Source organism: Symphalangus syndactylus, chromosome 5 (assembly GCF_028878055.3).
Source record: "Symphalangus syndactylus isolate Jambi chromosome 5, NHGRI_mSymSyn1-v2.1_pri, whole genome shotgun sequence".
NCBI classification, from domain to species: domain Eukaryota; kingdom Metazoa; phylum Chordata; class Mammalia; order Primates; family Hylobatidae; genus Symphalangus; species Symphalangus syndactylus.
Window position 1 is genome coordinate 103,256,312 of NC_072427.2, and position 19,929 is coordinate 103,276,240.

The 19,929-nt window shown below is 37.9% G+C and overlaps 1 protein-coding gene across 1 annotated transcript in view; it reads left to right on the forward strand.

The window, feature by feature from the left end:
- ADAMTS5 (ADAM metallopeptidase with thrombospondin type 1 motif 5) overlaps positions 1 to 19,929 on the forward strand; it is a 52,540-nt gene that overhangs the window by 22,305 nt on the left and 10,306 nt on the right. The window contains exons 4-8 of the mRNA XM_055279384.2: positions 1,773 to 1,940; positions 10,620 to 10,903; positions 12,323 to 12,506; positions 13,232 to 13,407; positions 15,356 to 15,531. Coding sequence (XP_055135359.2) covers positions 1,773 to 1,940; positions 10,620 to 10,903; positions 12,323 to 12,506; positions 13,232 to 13,407; positions 15,356 to 15,531 — 988 coding nt within the window. The remainder of the gene's footprint in view (positions 1 to 1,772; positions 1,941 to 10,619; positions 10,904 to 12,322; positions 12,507 to 13,231; positions 13,408 to 15,355; positions 15,532 to 19,929) is intronic.

Sequence of the window (19,929 nt, forward strand, 5' to 3'; positions counted from 1 at the left end):
AGAGTAAAAAACTCAAGAGTGAAATGTCCACCATATCCCTCAGTGTTAACTGATAAATCTTCTATCTTGGAAAATTTCAGGAAGTGTAGAATGCATTATCAACAAGTATTTCATGTACTAAGTAACTTTAAGTCGTTTCTAATAGTACATGAATGAAAGATTCTTTATTTTTTTTTTCTGTGAGCTGTGAGTTTCTTGAAAAACTCAACAAACACTCAAAAATTAGATGAGCTCCTGCTAATTTCCTTTGCAAGTTATTTGGGACATACTTTATATATAGACTATAATGCACACTTATGCTACTGACCAAACAAAATGTTAAGTGGTGGTGGGAGAACTTCCCAGAGAAAACTTGTTAGCCTAGTAAATGCTGTGGAAGTAAATATCTGGATAAATAACATAAAAATGTGGAGACTTGGAAGGTCACCGAGCCCTAGCCACTTATTTTCAGCCATAACAGCAGTCAGTTGCTCAGTGGACAATTTTGTTATGAGGTGTTGGTAATTTAACAAGTTGGCCCAAAGTAGTCGGAATATAAAGTGAAAGATTTCATTTCTGTTGGGTTTTATTGGTGCAAACTGGACTCTTTTGCTAGAATGGCCAAAGTTTTCTGCATTTGGCATTCAAGATCCCAAGGAGAAGGTAGTCATCAGTTTGCTACAGTGTTTCCTACATTCGTTTTAGTGGTTTGTGTAAGATTCTAGAAAACTTTGTTAAAAACACTACTAGGATGACTTGCTGTCTACTTTTTAGAGTTTGTAATTGCTCAAACTACTGTCCTAGATGTTTTAAATAGCATTGTAAATTTGTTGGGGAATATCATTTTATCCTTAGCCTGCATGAAAATTGATCTTAAGTAATAAAAAGCAATTTACTTGGATTATAAGAATGCAATTATGGGCTCTGTGAAATAATATCGAGCTTGACTGGAACTGCAGAGAACATTGTTGGTTGAGAGGCTTAAGCACAAATATCACCTGGCTGAGTGGTTTTGAACACTCACAACAATCACTTGGGAAACCAAGCTGTCCTTTCTTCAAGCTCTCAAACTCCACGTTATTGGTATTTTGACATTTTAAAATGTAAATGGGTATGTTTTCAAAATGAGCTATATGTTTGTGACAATAGTAAACATTTATAACTCACTAAATCACCAAAAGAAATGAACGGATGAAGCAGGCTCAGTTTTGCATGAAACCGGAAAGTTCCTCATTTCACTTCTCTTTCGTCTCCCCTAGTCCTCCCTTTTGTTAGCCACCTATTTACTTGACTAAGAAAATAAGTCACTGACATTCAGAAACCATCTATTAAGTGTTTGCAACTTGCATAGCACTAAGTTCAATACAGAGGTTTCAACAGTATATGGGAGCAAATGCACTTTGATCTCATGGGGCTTGATTAGAGAAGGCAGAAAATTAGACAATAAAAATGATATGTGGTGAGGGCTATGACATAATCCCACAATTGTCTCGCAAACTCTAGATTCTAAATAAGGCTTTGTTTCCACATGTCATTAAGCATATGTGATCCAGATGAATTATGGGAACATCTAGTCTTTTTCAGTTTCCATCGAAATGTTCACCAAAAGCAACTGCTACACTATCTCCATGCAACTTTTATTTCCCTGGAGGTCCAGTCTCCGGGTGAGAAAGCAGTTAAAGTGAACTCATCTACAATTAGGGGAAAAAAATCAAGCCCTAGCATAATTGTCATGGAAAAAACAGAAATACACAATTACGGATTATGTGTACTTCCTCTGTTGTCTCCCTTAGGACATCTACTTGGCCTCTCCCATGACGATTCCAAATTCTGTGAAGAGACCTTTGGTTCCACAGAAGATAAGCGCTTAATGTCTTCCATCCTTACCAGCATTGATGCGTCTAAGCCCTGGTCCAAATGCACTTCAGCCACCATCACAGAATTCCTGGATGATGGCCATGGTATGTATCATTTAGGAGAACACAGGCTGAGAAACAAGATTTGGGATTCTTAGGAGTTTGACTTCATTATATCCTGATAATATTCATCTTTCCCTCTAAGACAATAGTTGTTTGGATACTGTCAGAAGAAAGACCAAGGAAATTGATCATATGTGGGTATGTACTGCCAACGTCCTTGGTGGCATTTTAGCTATGGTATTTTGGCTTTTGAATTGAAAAAGTTCAAAGGAGAAGCAGTGTGGAAGACCACACAGAATGCCTAGCTAGTGCCCTGAAAGTCTGGCTTTTATTCCTTCTTTTACCACTAGCTTCCTGTGAGAACTTTGGCAGACATCTTGGTTTCCCTGCTATTAATATCACTCTCAGAATTATTTGTTACATGCCTATTACAGGGGTGCAGTTAAGGTGTAGGTGACAATTCTACTGGATTCTCTTTATGGCAACATAAACCCAGAAGAGGAAGCTTTCTAGATTTGCACTGACTAGAAGAATTTGGTTTTATCCTGATAGCAGATTCTCCTGAAAGTAGAGTAAAAACTGCAGAACAGAAATAGAAAAGAAATCTGAATGATGGGAAAACACTTTAACAATTTCAAAAGAAAATCTTTGGCTTTATCCTTTAAATATAGTTCAAGAGCACAGCATACTTTATTAAATTCTGTAAGACTAGGATTAGTGCTGTAAATTATATTAAAATACTGAAGAAGTTACAATTTTTAGAAATAATAAATTCTGACCTCTAAGTAATCTTTGAAACAAGCTGTTGCAAATTTCCTAGCATTCTTTAGTACTTTAAGATAATAAAAACACAGGAGGATAGATGCATTGGCACTGTAAAGAATCTTCAGACATTATGTAGCTTAAATTTCCTATCTTATAGAAATGGGCATATCTCATTTATTTTATGTTCTCTTAAAATTTGTGTTTCTAAAACTAATAGTTAAATTGAAATTATTGATCATAATAATTTTCTATAAAATTATCTCATGATATACAGTTCAAAGTTGAATAATCTATGAAAACTGTCTTTTTCCCACTTCCCCAAGTTTATGACTTAATGTCCCATAATTTTTTAGTATGTTGACTGTTTTGAACTGTGGCTACATAATACCAGAACAATGGAAAAATTCAAATTATTTCAGACATAAAGAAATTCAGCTGCACAGTTCTCTGATACCATGGAGTCAAAATATGTTCATTAACTCATTCTGGCTCCATTCGTGGTGAACAGGTAAGGCTTTAGCTGCCTGTTACTACATATTTGTAGGTCTCATTTTGAAAAGCAATCTGGGCCCAGCTTGGTTTAAAATATATCTCAATACAGAAAAAAAAGTTCCTTTCCGGTTGAAGAAATATGTCAATAATTTAAAGACTTAGAAACAACAATAAGAATTAATGTATGAAGCTTTTTCTTTAGACCAATAATACTATGGTAATTTTATGTTTAGCTCAGTTTACATTGTGGATTAAATGCAGATAAAGTCCTAAAATGAATGTTACCTTACTATCATCCTATCTACACTCATCAGGACAATATCTCATAAAGTCCTTCTTGGTTGGAATCTTAAGTCTCTACCCATAATATTGCTTTCCTGTTTTACTTCTTTTCAGGTTTTCTGAAAATAACGTAACATTAATATTTTATTTCAAAATCACACGTTACACATTCCAAGAAGTTGAGCTAAACCTTGAATCACTAAATGAATGGATTTAGTTGCTAAGGCAGCAAATACTTATGGCTAAAATGAGACCAAATTTTTTTCCCTGTGCAAGTATTAGGTCAGCTAATTACAATGCTGTGGAGAATTTTGTTCCTAATTTTGAAATGACTCATTTATTTCACGTTTATGGAATTTGTGATCTTAATTTCTATGCAGTAAATATGCTTTCAGCATTGTCTTCATTTCTAACATTAATTCTATATTTAAAGGAGTCCATGCTCTGATTTTTTAAAGATTTTATAACAAATTTACATACTTTTAAATCTCTGTTTCTGTTCCAAAGGACTCATGATAGAGAACAACTAAGAACATAATTTTAATAGAAATAGATCTTGTTCATTTGCACTAATAAAAAAGTATCTAAATTTCTCATATATATATTAAATACATTCAATTATCAAAATTCCTTGAGCAGAATATGCTTACAGTTTACTTATTTAATTTTTTTCATCCAATCAAGACTTTCTCACTTTTGAATATGTTGGTTTGGTTAGGCAGCCTTTTGTTTCAATAAAAATAATCCTATTTTATCAGTAGCTTATAACATGAATAAAGTGATTTCAAAATAACAGAAGCCAAAGAAAAGCAGTGTGGCACAATGACAAAGCTCAGTTATGTCTTCGCTTCAAAAGAGCACACTCAGATTCCGAATTGAAACAGTGGTACTCCCTGTAGTGCTATTATTTAAAGATGAATTGAAATAACTGAACTTTTAAATTGTAACCAAAAAGCTGACTTAAGTCAATATAAGTGAAAGTGTGGCCATAGAAACTACTAAACCCACTTTAGAGATGATTGAGGTGCTAACATTTCAACTACAGAGCATGAGAGAGAACTAAGAAGACAGTCACAGTCCAAGATGATAGAATAACAAACAGATGCATCTTTGTTAGAAGACTAAACGATGTCACAAAACTATATTATAAAACCTTTTAACTTTACTCATAGAAAGCTACACAGGCTTCCACTCAGAGCCCATTTATTCGTATTTTACAGTTCTACCATTTTTCTGTTCTAATTTTCTAGGACACTCAATTTTTTAAGCAATAAAATAGTCATGATGGATGAGGGTAGGGAGACTTTAGACAGGTAATCTGAGAGCAAGAAATGATATTATTTAACAATAAGAGGAAAGCTATAAATAGCAGCCCAAAAACATGAAAGGCACAGTGGTCTGGTACCATTTTCTAAAGGTCAAAAACCCTATCTCACCAACACGGTCCCTCAAGTTAGTACTATATTTCAGCATGATAGAATAATTGACACACAGAAAAAAATGATTTTCAGTTATCTAGGAAAGTTAAACTGTGACCACTATAAAGGCAGAAAAGCAATTGCTATTTTTAAGCAGGTAATCTCACAACACATGTACAATTTGTCAATGGTACCTAAAGAGTACATTATAAATGGGAATTCCATTTATGTCTAATATCTTACCCCACCCCCTCTCACCTTCAGCAATACTGGAGAAATGAGGTCAGAGAGTAAAGTTAAATTCAAAGCATTTGATTTATTTTTAAAATTATTAGCCTTAAGTAGCTGGACATTTGTAGCACTCGTCCACTGCCAAATGTAAATTCATTAGTACTGAGTGTTTCCTGATTTAGTTCCAACAAGAAATATGCAGCAATTAGGTTATGGTTGAAAAACCAGTGTGCTCACTCTAAAGTCACTGCATCTGTAGATTTGTGATTCAGAAAAGGAGAAGCCATGTCTCATGGGACCCCCCTACTCCCAACCTTGGCCAAGATACTTGTAGACATTCTGCAGTATTTATACAAGCTAGCTCTAGGCAAGCTGGCTAGGAGTATGATCCTCAAAACTAAAGGTAAGCACTGGCAAAGAAATTGTGCAGTGAAAGCAGGTTATTGAATTTCCTTTCTCAAATGCTTACTAACCTTGCGTCCAGAAAAGATAGCTGTGTCTGCTGTATCCCTGAGTCAACAGTGCCAGATGATGAGAAAGGCCATGACTTATGTAGATACAGCTCAAGAACACTCACAACACAGGTTGCTAAGGAAAATCTATAGATGGTTTTGAAAATTCGTCATGTAGTGTAAAGAGCTAAGTTTACAGCCACTTAACTGAACACAGAACTTTGCACATAAAATGATATTGGAAAACCAGTTCTCCGAATCTTTTGTTAAGTATAGACTGTAAAGCTAGCCAGGAGAGCTTAACATCAGTTTTTAAGGTGGCGTTAATAAAATTCAAAGCCAACACTATGGTTGTATCTTGATTTTCATAGTAAATATGCTCTTTAGTAGAGTGTGCAAATAAGACATATAGTTTAAGGCCATGGTGACTTATATTTTTAAAAACATTCCTTTATCCTCTATCACAGGGAATCTTTAATTTAATTTCCTTGCCATTACATCTGCTAAACTGTATACCTAATGCATCTAACAGTTTCACACCCAGACCCCTCGAACTGCTTTTCGACAACAATTGTCTGGTGTTTTGAAGTGCTCTTGTTCCTTCTTGTATCACTGGGCCCAAAATGAGTGATCAAAGAGCAGGCAAATGCACCCATTTTTCTTTTAACATTAGACATTCAAGTAAAGACCTAAAAGCAGAGGGGCAAAGGCAGTGAGATGAAGAGCGGAAGCAAAGGGAGATTGTAAGCAGTGGTGTTAGGCTTCTTCAGATGAGTTTTGTTAGGAACATTAATTGATTTCTCCTAGATCATGAATATTTGGGTCATGCTTAATTTCATACCTGCATATTGAAAAGAAAGAGAAGATGGAAATAATTTTGGTGCTAGAAATAGGGAAGAAAAAATTGAAAACAATGAAGAACAACAACTTTCAGACCGGGCATGGTGGCTCACGCCCTGTAATCCCAGCATTTTGGCAAGCCAAGGTGGGCGGATCACCTGAGGTCAGGAGTTTGAAACCAGCCTGGCCAACACGGCGAAACACCGTCTCTACTAAAAATACAAAAATCAGCTGGGCATGTTGGCGCATGCCTGTAATCACAGCTACTCAGGAGGCTGAGGCAGGAAAATCACTTGAATCTGGGAGATGGAAGTTGCAGTGAGCCGAGATTGCACCACTGCATTCCAGCCTGGACAACAGGGCTAGACTCCATCTAAAAGCAAAACAAAACAAAACAAAAAAAAACTTTGATAACTTTGGTTAATCATTAATATGAGAGACAAATAGTATTGTAAGTCAGACACATAAAACTAGAGATATTTCTGTTCCATTTCCTGGAGGCATGGCATTCCTTCCAACACCTTTAGTGGAATTCCGCCAACACATTTTCTTACTGGTTCGTCTCAAATCACAGCATTTTACTTTTTATTTTTTTGCCTCATTTTAAGCATTTCATTTAACATGAATGGTAAAAACATGTATGCAATATGCACACATTCCTGTTGACTTTCTTTTTTTTTTTTTTTTTTGAGATGGAGTTTTGCTCTTTGCTGCCCAGGCTGGAGCGCAATGGTGCGATCTTGACTCACTGCAACTTCTGCCTCCCGGGTTCAAGTGATTCTCCTGCCTCAGCCTCCCTCCCGAGTAGCTGGGACTACAGGCACCCACCACCATGCCCAGCTAATTTTTGTATTTTTAGTAGAGACAGAGTTTCACCATGTTGGCCAGGCTGGTCGCGAACTCTTGACCTCAGGTGATCCACCTGCCTCAGCCTCCCAAAGTGCTGGGATTACAGGTATGAGCCATCGCAACTGGCCTGACTTTATTTTATAGTCTATCCCTTTATATATATACAATGTTAAAAAAAGGAAGAAGGAAGGAAAGGGGAAAGGGAGGGAAGGAGGGAAGAAGAAACTTGTCAATTTGTAGAACAGACCAAACAAAATGTTTTCAGCAAGGTCCAGATCAAATTTCAGACTGTGATGAATTAGAAAATATGTGAAGTAGATGTGAAGAAGTGGTTGAGGATAAAAGTAAAACAGATTAAGAAAAAAATCAGCAGTAGGTTGGATGCCTCTAGAGGTCATTAGAAATGATACTGAAAGGTTGATCAGTTTCCCCTTTTACTCCTTCCCCAAACTGTATACATTTTTTAAACATATAAAATGTATATCCAATCTGTTATTACTTAGATTGTAAACATTTTATACTGTGAGATTTAGACTTAGGCTCTGTACTGATTTTTGTTATTGTTTCTTGGCACCATTCTGCCATTTGGTAGAGATGCTTGTACCTATTTTGTTGCAAAAGGACATAATTCAATGTAAAAATGAAATCGTATATACTTTGGCATAAACAGAAATTGATGCAGCTACAAATCCTAGTACTGAGAACATTGGCATAACACATTAATTGCAATTCTGAAATAAATGTTTTATTTTAAGCAAGAAAAGGTCATCTCTACATGTATGACCTCTAAGGGAAAATTACAGAGCTGATATATCTTGTTTTGAATAGAAAGCTAATGTGTTATTTATTTTTAAAACTTACAGTTCTAAGTTAAGCTTTTTAAAGAGATGCCACATCTTGAAGTCTCCTTGTTGGAAGCCGATTTCAAATTGTTTGCATTACACGTTTCTTTTTCACTTGTCATCTACTAGTGAGGTAGAACAGGTGTCAGTGACTGTGTATGCATAGTCAGGTGGTGAGTTATTTTGACTCCAGAAAAATGAGGTAGATCCATGCCATGTGCATGCACACATGGTAAAGACTTCCTAGCTAATATTTAGTTACCCAGTCTTACGGTCTGTGCTTTTTAGTAAAATTTTTTTAAAGAAACTTTCTTAAAACAGCACTTTTGAAGAATTGGAAAACATTATTGCAGACTCAGAGATTTGTTGACAGTCTTCTAACATCAGCAGTCTGCCAAGTATCCCCTAGTGTACACAGTACTTCTTTTGTGATTCTGCAGTGAAGATAACGTTTTTCGTGGAGTTCTGAAGCCCTAATCGCACTCTGTCTTATAAACAAAGCTTAGTGAGCTTTTACTATCATTCTTTCCTATTGACTTGATGTTCGTGTTTTTCTTTTAACTTGGTGTTTTTCTCCCAAAGTTCTCTTTGGCTGGATACTTATTTTTAATGCTTTTTCTGGCTTGCCTTAAGAAGCTTTACCTCTTCAAACGTTCTGGCTCAGAAGTTAAATAGGAACTTTGCTCTTTATTAATTTTCATATAATGCCCCCAACACAGATTGACAAATTCTAAGGTATTCACTTTGAAGAAATTTGAATGTAGTCCTTAAAAAATTTACAGTATACTTAAAATGTGCTGAATATTCTATTTCTCAGTGGCACATGAGGATTTGAATATGACTTTTTTGTTGAATAAAAAGAATAACTGTAATACATCTAAAAGGCTGTTAAATACGCTGGGAGAGAACTACCATTGCTTTGTATTTTTCTGGTCACCCTTAATATCTTTGTTAGCTAATTTCACATTTACAGTATTACAGTGAGAAGAGAAGCATTATGCAGATCTTGAAAATAAATTAGGGAGAGGTTAGCTAACTTAGCCAAGGAGCACTCAACCATTTAGTATTTCACCAGAGTAAGACTTCAGACTGGGTGTTTCTTCCATTAAGCTCAATATCCACCACTTAAAGGATCCTTACACATGGCTGCCCTTCAGCAATACAATCAGGCAGCTACTCACATGCTAACAGAAGCCATATGGCGTCAGAAGAGAAGGGCAGGCTCTGAGCATGAAACCATAACAGCTGTGTGACCTTGGGTAACTGGTCTGCCTCCTATGGGCCTCAGTTTCCTTATCTGTAGGATAAGTAAAATACGCACTAGAATCTGCCTGATGGGGTTGTGGTGAGGATTAAATGAGCTCATATATGTATAGGATGGAGAATAGTGTGTGTAACAAATATTTGTTATTTTATTGCTATTATAATAATTGTGTAAATCCTAAAATCAAGTAAACAGAAAAATACATAAACAGATGGGCAATATGCATGCACATGTGGGTGACAAAAGAAAATTAATGATGTTAACTCACTGGACAGGGATTCTTAGGGAAGCTTTTGCGGGGAGGGGAAGGAGAGGACGAGGAAGCAAATTTAAGGTTTTGGATTCTCATCATCCATGTTCCAGCTTCTGTGGATTCCCCATCTCACCCCTCTGCCTGTACACTCTCATATATGATGCAGTGAGATGCCTACCTTGTTTCGGCGGATAGATCCAAATACTCAACAGACACCAATTCCATTAAATAGATATAAAGCAAAGAGTATAAAGACTAACCTAATCCTAAATTATCAAAGACTATTTTTTCTTTTTTCACTGCTCCTTTGTTCTGTGAATCTGGAAAACTTTTTATTAAAATTTTATCTGTCTGAGAGAAATACTTTATCTCCTTGACTTTATTGGAAGGCCTTCAAAGGTAGATCTGGGTCATTTTTCTGTATTTCAGATACCTAGTGTGTTTTCTAGAACATCGTAGGTGCTGAGCAAATGTTTGTCGAGTGACTGTAAGAATGAACGAGGAGCCAGCTTAGCTATTATTTATGGAATTAGTGGAAAGGAGACGTGATAGGCACATGGGGAAGGGGTGAGTTAGAAATGGGTAACGGGTTATACAGATAGAGTGCCAAGGACAAACTCTGTTTCTCAAAGTGGTAGAGTAAATGCTTCCTTATCATTATTATTATTATTATTAAAATTCACCATCTGATTTCCTCTAGGTCCATCCCAATTTTGTTTAGTGCCTTAGCACAAGGGTTGTTTTCACAACTAATCATTACAAAATCATTTTATTCCATCACACCCCTGCCAACCTCACCTCTATTGTTACAGACACTCCGGAGCGTATCACCCCTGAGAACCCTGGAGGGTATCGTGCGTCCGAGGAGGCACCCAGCCTCGTCCCCACGGAGTCCCTCTCCAGAGCATTACACTGCAGATTCATGGGTGCCTCATGCTCCAACACCAGCCGGGGCATTTCATCTTTAGATCCACGATTTTAGCAGTTTGAAACCTAAACACAGAGCCGTGGTGAATCTCTGTTATTCTTGTAGGTAACTGTTTGCTGGACCTACCACGAAAGCAGATCCTGGGCCCCGAAGAACTCCCAGGACAGACCTACGATGCCACCCAGCAGTGCAACCTGACATTCGGGCCCGAGTACTCTGTGTGTCCCGGCATGGATGTCTGCGCTCGCCTGTGGTGTGCCGTGGTACGCCAGGGCCAGATGGTCTGTCTGACCAAGAAGCTGCCTGCCGTGGAAGGGACGCCTTGTGGAAAGGGGAGAATCTGCCTGCAGGGCAAATGTGTGGACAAAACCAAGAAAAAATATTATTCAGTAAGTGATTTTCTCATCAGTCAGTGCCTGGAGGCCCAAGAAGTGAAGTTCATTCTTGTGACGGGTATGGGCACTGTCCTCAGAAGGCTTTATTTTCTAATTTAAAAACTTTTCATTTTGAGGTTCATTTACAGCTGCCTCTTTTACCCACAGTAGCCATTCTCAGTGATCCGAGATTTACTGGGGAAAATGCAGATACTAGGAATTTATTTGCAGTTTACATCTTTTAAGGAATACTTATGTAACTCAGATTCTGTCTAATGGAGACCCCAGGTAGGACCCTATTAATTGCTTTTGGGAAGTTTACTTTCAAACTTCTCTTGCTAAAGTTATCAGAATATAAGTATTTAAATTCAGTAAGGAGGTAATAGCAGAGCTGATACATGTGGTCCTTGTACATATTTGGTGAGCTCTGAATGGTCACTTTTTTCCCCTTGACAATAAGTTAATCTAAATTTAGGAGCTAAAGTAACTTATGGCTGCTCCGGGGAAACACGTCGGCCACTATATACACAGTCCAGCTTCAGGTCAGCAACTGCCCTATTAATTTTCAAGGCCTGAGTAAAACATGTGCTCGCTTTCAACCCACAAGATTTGCAAAGTCTCTAGAAGAGAATTATCATGTGCCCATTGCCTGTGTCTTTCCAGTGTATCACCCAACCATGCATCATCAGATAACCCGACACAGTCAGCCAGAGGCAATTCAGATTCCCTCAGCAAAGCAGCTGATCATATTCTTCCTTTCAGAATCTCTAAGCTCCCTCCCGGAATGTTTCCAGAGAAATAGACTTAGGTTGCCATAAAAGGGCTCTTCCTTCCCTAAGGGGTGTGTCTGCATGTATGTCATGAGTGCATTTCAGTATCTGTCACATCTAATTAGGAATTAAGCCAAGTTGGGTCCAGTACATTTATGAACGTCATGGAGTCGGTCACAGACGGGATGTGGGATGTCAACAAAGGGACTGCAGAGTTTTACTGCTAAAGAGATGCAAACACAATTAAATAATGCCCAGTGCCATGCAGATCCTTCAGCATTATACGTTTCAATAAAGATCCAAGATCAGAGTGGACAAAAAGTTACCATGGTTCAGTGATATTAACAGAGATGGACCATGTTAGAAGACATAATTTACAAGGGTCCATAGAAACCAGTAGGTAATAATCTTTGTGGTGTGCTCAGTACTTAGGATGATGCTTTCAGATCTTCTAGTGCTGGAGTTGGGAGCGTGGAAAAGATGAATTGCTTAGCACTGGAAATGTGTTGCATTTCCAAAGCATGATCATGTTAAATTCAGTGAAAATATAACTGTATCTGTGACAAAGTTTCCACTTTGTCATTAAATGCAAGTGATTTCCAAATGCACACTTTCAATGTTTTTCTCTCATCGGAGTTAAAATATATTCTACTTTCTATTTCAGACGTCAAGCCATGGCAACTGGGGATCTTGGGGATCCTGGGGCCAGTGTTCTCGCTCATGTGGAGGAGGAGTGCAGTTTGCCTATCGTCACTGTAATAACCCTGCTCCCAGAAACAACGGACGCTACTGCACAGGGAAGAGGGCCATCTACCGCTCCTGCAGTCTCATGCCCTGCCCACCTAATGGTACGCTGCTCCCAAGTGTCAGCAACCATCATATGCTACGTGTCATTTTTATTCTAGCAATAATGAATAAGGGAAGCTGGGGAAATAATATTAATCTTATACTGCACAGTTCAACGAATATGCAGATCAATAACAAACACATATGTGTGTGTGTGTGTGTGTGTGTGTGTGTGGTTTTTTTTTGAGATGGAGTCTCACACTGTTGCCCAGGCTGGAGTGCAATGGCACGATCTTGGCTCACTGCAACCTCCACCTCTTGGGTTCACGTGATTCTCCTGCCTCAGCCTCCTGAGTAGCTGGGATTACAGGTGCACATCACCACACTTGGCTTTTTTTTTTTTTTTTTTTTTGTATTTTTAGTTGAGGCGGGGTTTCATCATGTTGGCCAGACTGGTCTCGAACTCCTGACCTCGTGATTTGCCCACCTCTGCCTCCTAAAGTGCTGGGATTATAGGCATGAGCCACCACACCCGGCCACATATGTGATTTTTAAGTTATTATTATAAGCAATATTCAGAGAATTGGAACAAATAATCACCATTTTGAATTCTATGTATAGATAAAATGCATCAGCACTGGTGAGTAAAGAGACTGTGCAAAAAACAACAACAACAACAACAAAACAACCTTTGCATCTTCCCCTTAAAATTAACTATTTAAACCCAAAAGAATACATCTAAGTTTCCGAACTGATAAGGTAACACTGTAACATGTTTGTTTTCTAGGTAAATCATTTCGTCATGAACAGTGTGAGGCCAAAAATGGCTATCAGTCTGACGCAAAAGGAGTCAAAACTTTTGTGGAATGGGTTCCCAAATACGCAGGCGTCCTGCCAGCGGATGTGTGCAAGCTGACCTGCAGAGCCAAGGGCACTGGCTACTATGTGGTATTTTCTCCAAAGGTAACTACACACCAACTGTCCAGAAGCAGTAGGCGTTCTGGTGGAAATTATTTGGTAGAATGAAGCCTGCGGACACCAGATGTAAACAGTTATTAGTTTGGGGTCAGTTAGATTTTGGAAGGTTTTTATTTTCATCTCTATAACTTCTGTATTTTCAAACTTTACACAATGAATAAAAATTATTTCATAAACAGAACAAGTAAATGTTTTAAAAGCTATATTTAAAAGGTGTAACTCACCGTCAAGGAAGGCAAAGTGTGACCTTAACTTTAAAGTAACCATGAAAACAACTAGTATTTCCTAAGCACCATTGTAAAGGAGACTGCAAAGCAAGAAAACTTTTTCTATTTTTCTGTGATTTACTTAAGAATTCCTTTGATGAGCCATGGTGATGGGTTTCAGGATCATATACCTCTGACTCAGGTTTTTGAATAAGTCAAGAACCCTTAATATGAATCAATGTCCCTCTAGTTATATGTAATATTTGTGTATGTGTATAATATTTGTATATGGAACATGCCTTATTTTTCACAAGTGAGCATTTTCTAAATCTGTAGCAGAGTTTTATTCTTATGGTCAGTGTTATACAGCAGTTTACAAATTTGTAAACAGTTACTACATTTAAAATCACCTATGGCTGGGAGCAGTGGCTCACGCCTGTAATCCCAGCACTTTGGGAAGCTGAGGCAGGCAGATCGCAAGGTCAGGAGATTAAGACCATCCTCACCAACATGGTGAAACCTTGATTCTACTAAAAATACAAAAATTAGCTGGGTGTGGTGGCTCACGCCTGTAATCCCAGCTACTCGGGAGGCTGAGGCAGGAGAATCGTTTGAATCCAGGAGGCAGAGATTGCAGTGAGCCGAGATCGCACCACTGCACTCCAGCCTGGTGACAGAGCGAGACTGTCTCAAAAAAAAAATTACCTCTGAAACTTGGCCTTCAGATATTTATAACATGTTATTGAAAAACAAGCTAATGTCCAATTTATGTAATTTTTTAAAGATCCTGTTTTTGTTAGAAAATAATGCATTTTCATTTAAAAATGTTACACAGAAGTAAAAACATAAAAATCACCTGAAAATACCACCATCTACAGAGCTATTAACCTGATGAAGTATATTCTACTTCAATTCACACACACACACACACACACACACATATTCACAACATACTCATACACATGCATAAAAAGAGTTTTCTATATACATAAACATAAAATTTACAGGCTTATTTATATATGTGAGTGTATATATATTATATATACTCCCATGCACAAGCCACAATCTATATACACACTGTTTTATAACTAGCTTTTAAACTATACACTAATCCGTTTATTCAAAAGATATTCAGTCTCTTCCAGTAAGTCCGTTCATCTAACTTCCCCAGACTCATTTTTCTGTACTAATTTGGTTGTGTCTGTTTCAGTGTCTGACAGTTCAACACACAATAGGGAATGCTCTCCAACCATGACATAGTTTTGAATGTCAAGCTTAGATTTTCAAATTTGTCATTATAATAACAACTATGCAACAAAGAAGGATCTTTGCATTCTCAAGCCTGCTCATATTCAGTTCTGCACACAAACGATAGTCCAAAACACTAAATGAAAAGATTACTTCCATTGTAAAAAGCCAAGATTGTACCGTGAGAATGTATTATGCATACAAAAACGAAGATGAGTACCTTGTGTCTCTTAACACATTCAGAGGTAAGCTTAAGAGAGACAATGTGTAACCTAGGCTTATCCAAAATCTGCTTTCTGGCAATATGCCAAGGATTTTTCAGTTAGATACTTCTGGAAACTATGTTTTTTGGCTTTTTTTCAATGGACTGTCTATACCAATCAAACTCAAAAAATCACAAATGAGAACTTACTAGTTGACCAAAGGAGCAAATACTGATGCACACATTTCCCACTGCTAATGCTTTTGCCATGATTCAGGTGACCGATGGCACTGAATGTAGGCCATACAGTAATTCCGTCTGCGTCCGGGGGAAGTGTGTGAGAACTGGCTGTGACGGCATCATTGGCTCAAAGCTGCAGTATGACAAGTGCGGAGTATGTGGAGGAGACAATTCCAGCTGTACAAAGATTGTTGGAACCTTTAATAAGAAAAGGTAATATGATAGAACCTTTGTCTTTATGTAAATTGAACAAAGCTTTAGACTCTTGAAAAATTGATACAGGAGGATTCATATTACATCATAAGCTATCTGTACAAGGAGGTCTAACGTGGCTCTAGAAACACATTTTAAATATGAGAAGGAAGAGACAGGAGATGAATAAAACTCTGATTGCTCAGGGAAAACTCATGGCGCCTCTGGAAGCAGATAAACTGCAGTAGCCATGGGAATCAATAGCTTGTAGAGTCAGAAAACTGAAAAGAAAAAGTGGGGGACATTCCGCTTTAGTGATATCTTGCAGATCTATTGTTATTCCTAAAACATAATTTAGGGAAGGTTGGTTGGTTTCGATCTTAACTATATTTTTAAAAACAAATTCTCCTTACACTGTGTTTTCCTTAAGAAAATATTTCTCCTTGCAAAATGTAAGTTCATTGCAGTGGTGTGGGCAACAATCCTAGTGAAGTATCCTGGTTTATATCTACTCTGTAAAGAAATATATACAGCAGTGTCTGTCTCCTGCTTCCTCTTGTGATCCTAGATTTTTGCTTTAAATATTCAAGTTTATAAGTACCAATTTCTGGCATAAAATATGCTATCAGGTAGGATGACTGAGTTGACTAGAGTCTGGTGAAATTCAGGCTTGCTTTTCTTCCCAAACCACTCTTAGGCTGAGTGTTATTAGTCAAATGTATCTGTATTGATGTACGTCCTGTGTTGTCTGTAACTTGAGAGTAATATGCAAACCAAATTAACAATAGGATTTATTAAAATAATTAAACATGTTAATGTAAAAAACTATAAATTTTCTCTGATGTGATTTGAAAATATATGGCTGAAAAATTTATTCTGAGTTAAAATATGCATTACTAATTCTATTTGCTAATGAAATAATTATTCACCTAATTGTGTTAGACCATCTATGTCAAAAACCCCGCATGCCCAATTATATCCTGCATTTTTATATGTTTCAAAGGTATAAAACACCTTGGAGATGATCAGTCCAACCTTCTGTTTTAAAAATGAGATGGACTCTGAAAATATAGGAGTTAGCCAATTCTCCATGGCTGATGAATGCCAGAGAAGAGCAGACACCATAACTGAAATCCTAGAATACACAGATCACTTTGAAAAAAAAAAAGAAGAAAGAGAGAAAGAGAGAAAGAGAGAAAGAGAGAAAGAAAGAAAGAAAGAAAGAAAGAAAGAAAGAAAGAAAGAAAGAAAGAAAGAAAGACAAAGAAAGGAAGGAAGGAAGGAAGGAAGGAAGGAAGGAAGGAAGGAAGGAAGGAAGGAAGGAAGGAAGGAAGGAAAGGAAAGGAGGGAGAGAATTCAGGAATCAAATTAGAAACAAAATTACTTTTAAAAAGTAATACCTTATACACTTTATGGTACATATTCTCTTCTATATAAAGTTATAAACCACTTTTCAAATTGCTAAATTTAGCATTTTAAGTATTTTTGTGTTGAAAACTAATATCTGCACATTTTTCACATGAAAAGATGAAGAAATTCATTATAGCAACAAGTGGTATGCAATGTAACCACTTGAAAATTGGTTTGACCAAGATTCTACTATGGTACAAATGACATGTTTGAGTAGTTCAAATTAATTACTTAGAGAGGCCATAGTAATTTGTATGATTTATAAAAAAGAACATTGATCTCATACGGGAATATTTGTAATCAAGCTTTGGCTCAATGATTCCTTAGACATGTGATCTTTGAATTGTCACCTAATTTCTTTACCATGAGATTTCTCAAAAGTACAGTGGAAATAGTAGTAATTATTATCATACAGTTAATAAAACTGTTGTGAAGGTGAAATGAGGTAATACATATTAAAATATTCCATCAAGTTTAAGCCCATTCACAATATGACCCTAATCTTAACTGGCTCCTCCCTCAGTTTTCCTCATCTCAGTAAATGGCAGCTCAGCCTTTCTGCTATTGAGGCCAAAACTTTGGAGTCACGGTTCACGTCTCATTTTCTCTCACACCCCACATCCATCCATCAGCAGATCCTGTCAGTTCTGTTTCCACCACATCTTCAGAATCCCCTCACCACCGTGACCACTCCCACCGCAATCCAAGTGTTCATCACATCTTGCCTGGACTAACACTGCAGTCTTCTCACTGACTTCTGGATCCTTTGCTCCTCAATCTTGTCTTACCAAGCAAGGGAAGCCATAGCTATTACCTAAACCAGATCATTGCATTCCTTTGATCAACAGCCTCCAATGGCTTCCATCTTACTTAGAGTCAATACCCAAGACTGTTTGTAATCTCTAAGGTGCTAAAAGATCTGGCCCCTTCCCTCCTCTATGTCTTTTCTACACTGTCCCTTTCTCGTGCTCTGCTCTGACCAGAATGCACTTTCTGGCACTTCAAAAACATGACACCAGGTATGAGAATGCTGTTTCCTCTGCCTGGAATGCTTTCTGCTATTAATGAGCAGTACACCTTCCAGAATCTTTTTAGGTCTCTGACAAATGTCACCTCCCCAGATGGTGGCTATCGTAAATGAACAAGAGGACATCTCCTTCACTCCCACCGCTACTGTGCAACTTCTTACCTCACTCTGTTTCTTCACAGCTCTTATGAATTGATATCACCACATATTTTGTTTGCTGGGAGCGGACTAAAACATCCCTTCCCTGAGAGTATGCTTGAATATAAATGAATATATTTCTTCATGACAGACATTGCCCTTGGTACTGTGCAGATAGCTCTGAACAAAACAAGATTCCTTTGCCCTGCCAGCCATACTTTGTAAGAGTTGTATGAAAATTGCATTCACGTACGGTAGTCAGGAAAGCTGGTTAGTGTCTGGAGTTTAAATGGTACCAAGCAGGATGTAAAGAAAAGGAATCAGGAATATCAAGAGAATCATCTTTTACTAAGGCACTAAAAAATCAGGGCACTAATACTCAGGTTTACCAGTGCTTGTGAAACTCAGTTTGAAGACCTGCAGCAATACTGACCATCGTGCTAATTCTCATCAAGATGAGACAAGCTCTAAGGAACGAGGGTAAACGCCCAAAAAAGCTTTTCTTACCCTTTATTCTTTATTTTACTTACTCCTTACTGGGCATCATTTAAACTGTGGACATAACCAGAATTTAATTTCATTTAACTGCTATAACATATGGCTGGCAGGGGTCAGGATTTTATGCCTGGGGACATAGGGAAAAAGAGCACTAATTGGGAGTCAAGAGCCTGGCCTTTTTTTTTTTTTTTTTCTTTAAGACAGAGTCTCACTCTGTTGCCCAGGCTGGAGTGCAATGGCACAATCTTGGCTCACTACAACCTCTGCCTCCCAGGTTCAAGCGATTCTCCTGCCTCAGCCTCCAGAATAGCTGGGATTAGAGGCATGGGCCACTATGCCCAGCTACTTGTTGTATTTTTAGTAGAAACGGGGTTTCACCATGTTTGCCAGGCTGCTCAGGAACTCCTGTCCTCAGGTGATCCCCCTGCCTCGGCCTCCCAAAGTGCTGGGATTACAGGTGTGAGCCACAGCATCAAGCCAAGCCTGGCTTTTAAGCCTAACACTGCCACTAATCAGCTCTAAAGTGAACTTGTTCAAATACTGTCATATATCCCCGTTTCACACTCATTTTGTGTAAGATGATATATTTATCTCTAACTACCTTCTGTTTAGACAGGATCTCATTCTGTTACTCGGGCTGGAGTGCAGTGGTGCAATGGTGCAGTGGTGCAATGGTGCAGTGGTGCAATGCGCCACCATCCCTGGCTAACTTTTTTCCTTTTTATAGAGACAAGGTCTCCCCTGTATTTCACAGGCTGCTCTTAAACTCCTGGCCTCAAGGAATTCTCCAACATCCCTTTTGACTTTCTTTGAAGCCACTATAGTTTCATGGATTATTTATTAATATTAGGTACTACAAAACACATCTGTAACAAAATCTGATCTGTAATGTACTACAAAAATAAAAATAATCAATCGAGTTAGACAGAATAAGGAACACCCTGAGCATTGCATCATCTCTCTTCAACACTGTAGGAAGCTTTGTCACCTGTCTGGCTGTCACTGTAGAACAGATTGCCCTGCAGACGGGGCTTCCTTGGCGATAAGCTTCCTTTCCAGTTCAGAGGAAACTCTGGAGTAAGGGAAACACACTTGGATTTTTAGCATGTGAATGAGAACTGGAAATGAGACAGTTCAGCTCCACACGTCAGTCAAACTGCCCAAGCCAATAGTATTCCTGTTTAAATAACTAGGAAAATGAAAGGACCCTATTATGAAATTACTTAAAAAGGCAAAAATGTGGACAAAATTGATTCCTCATTTCACTCTTGGTGCTTAATTAGCATTTCCATCCTAGCATTCCTCACAGGTTTATGGGTATTAAAGATATTTATGTCTTTCCCCAT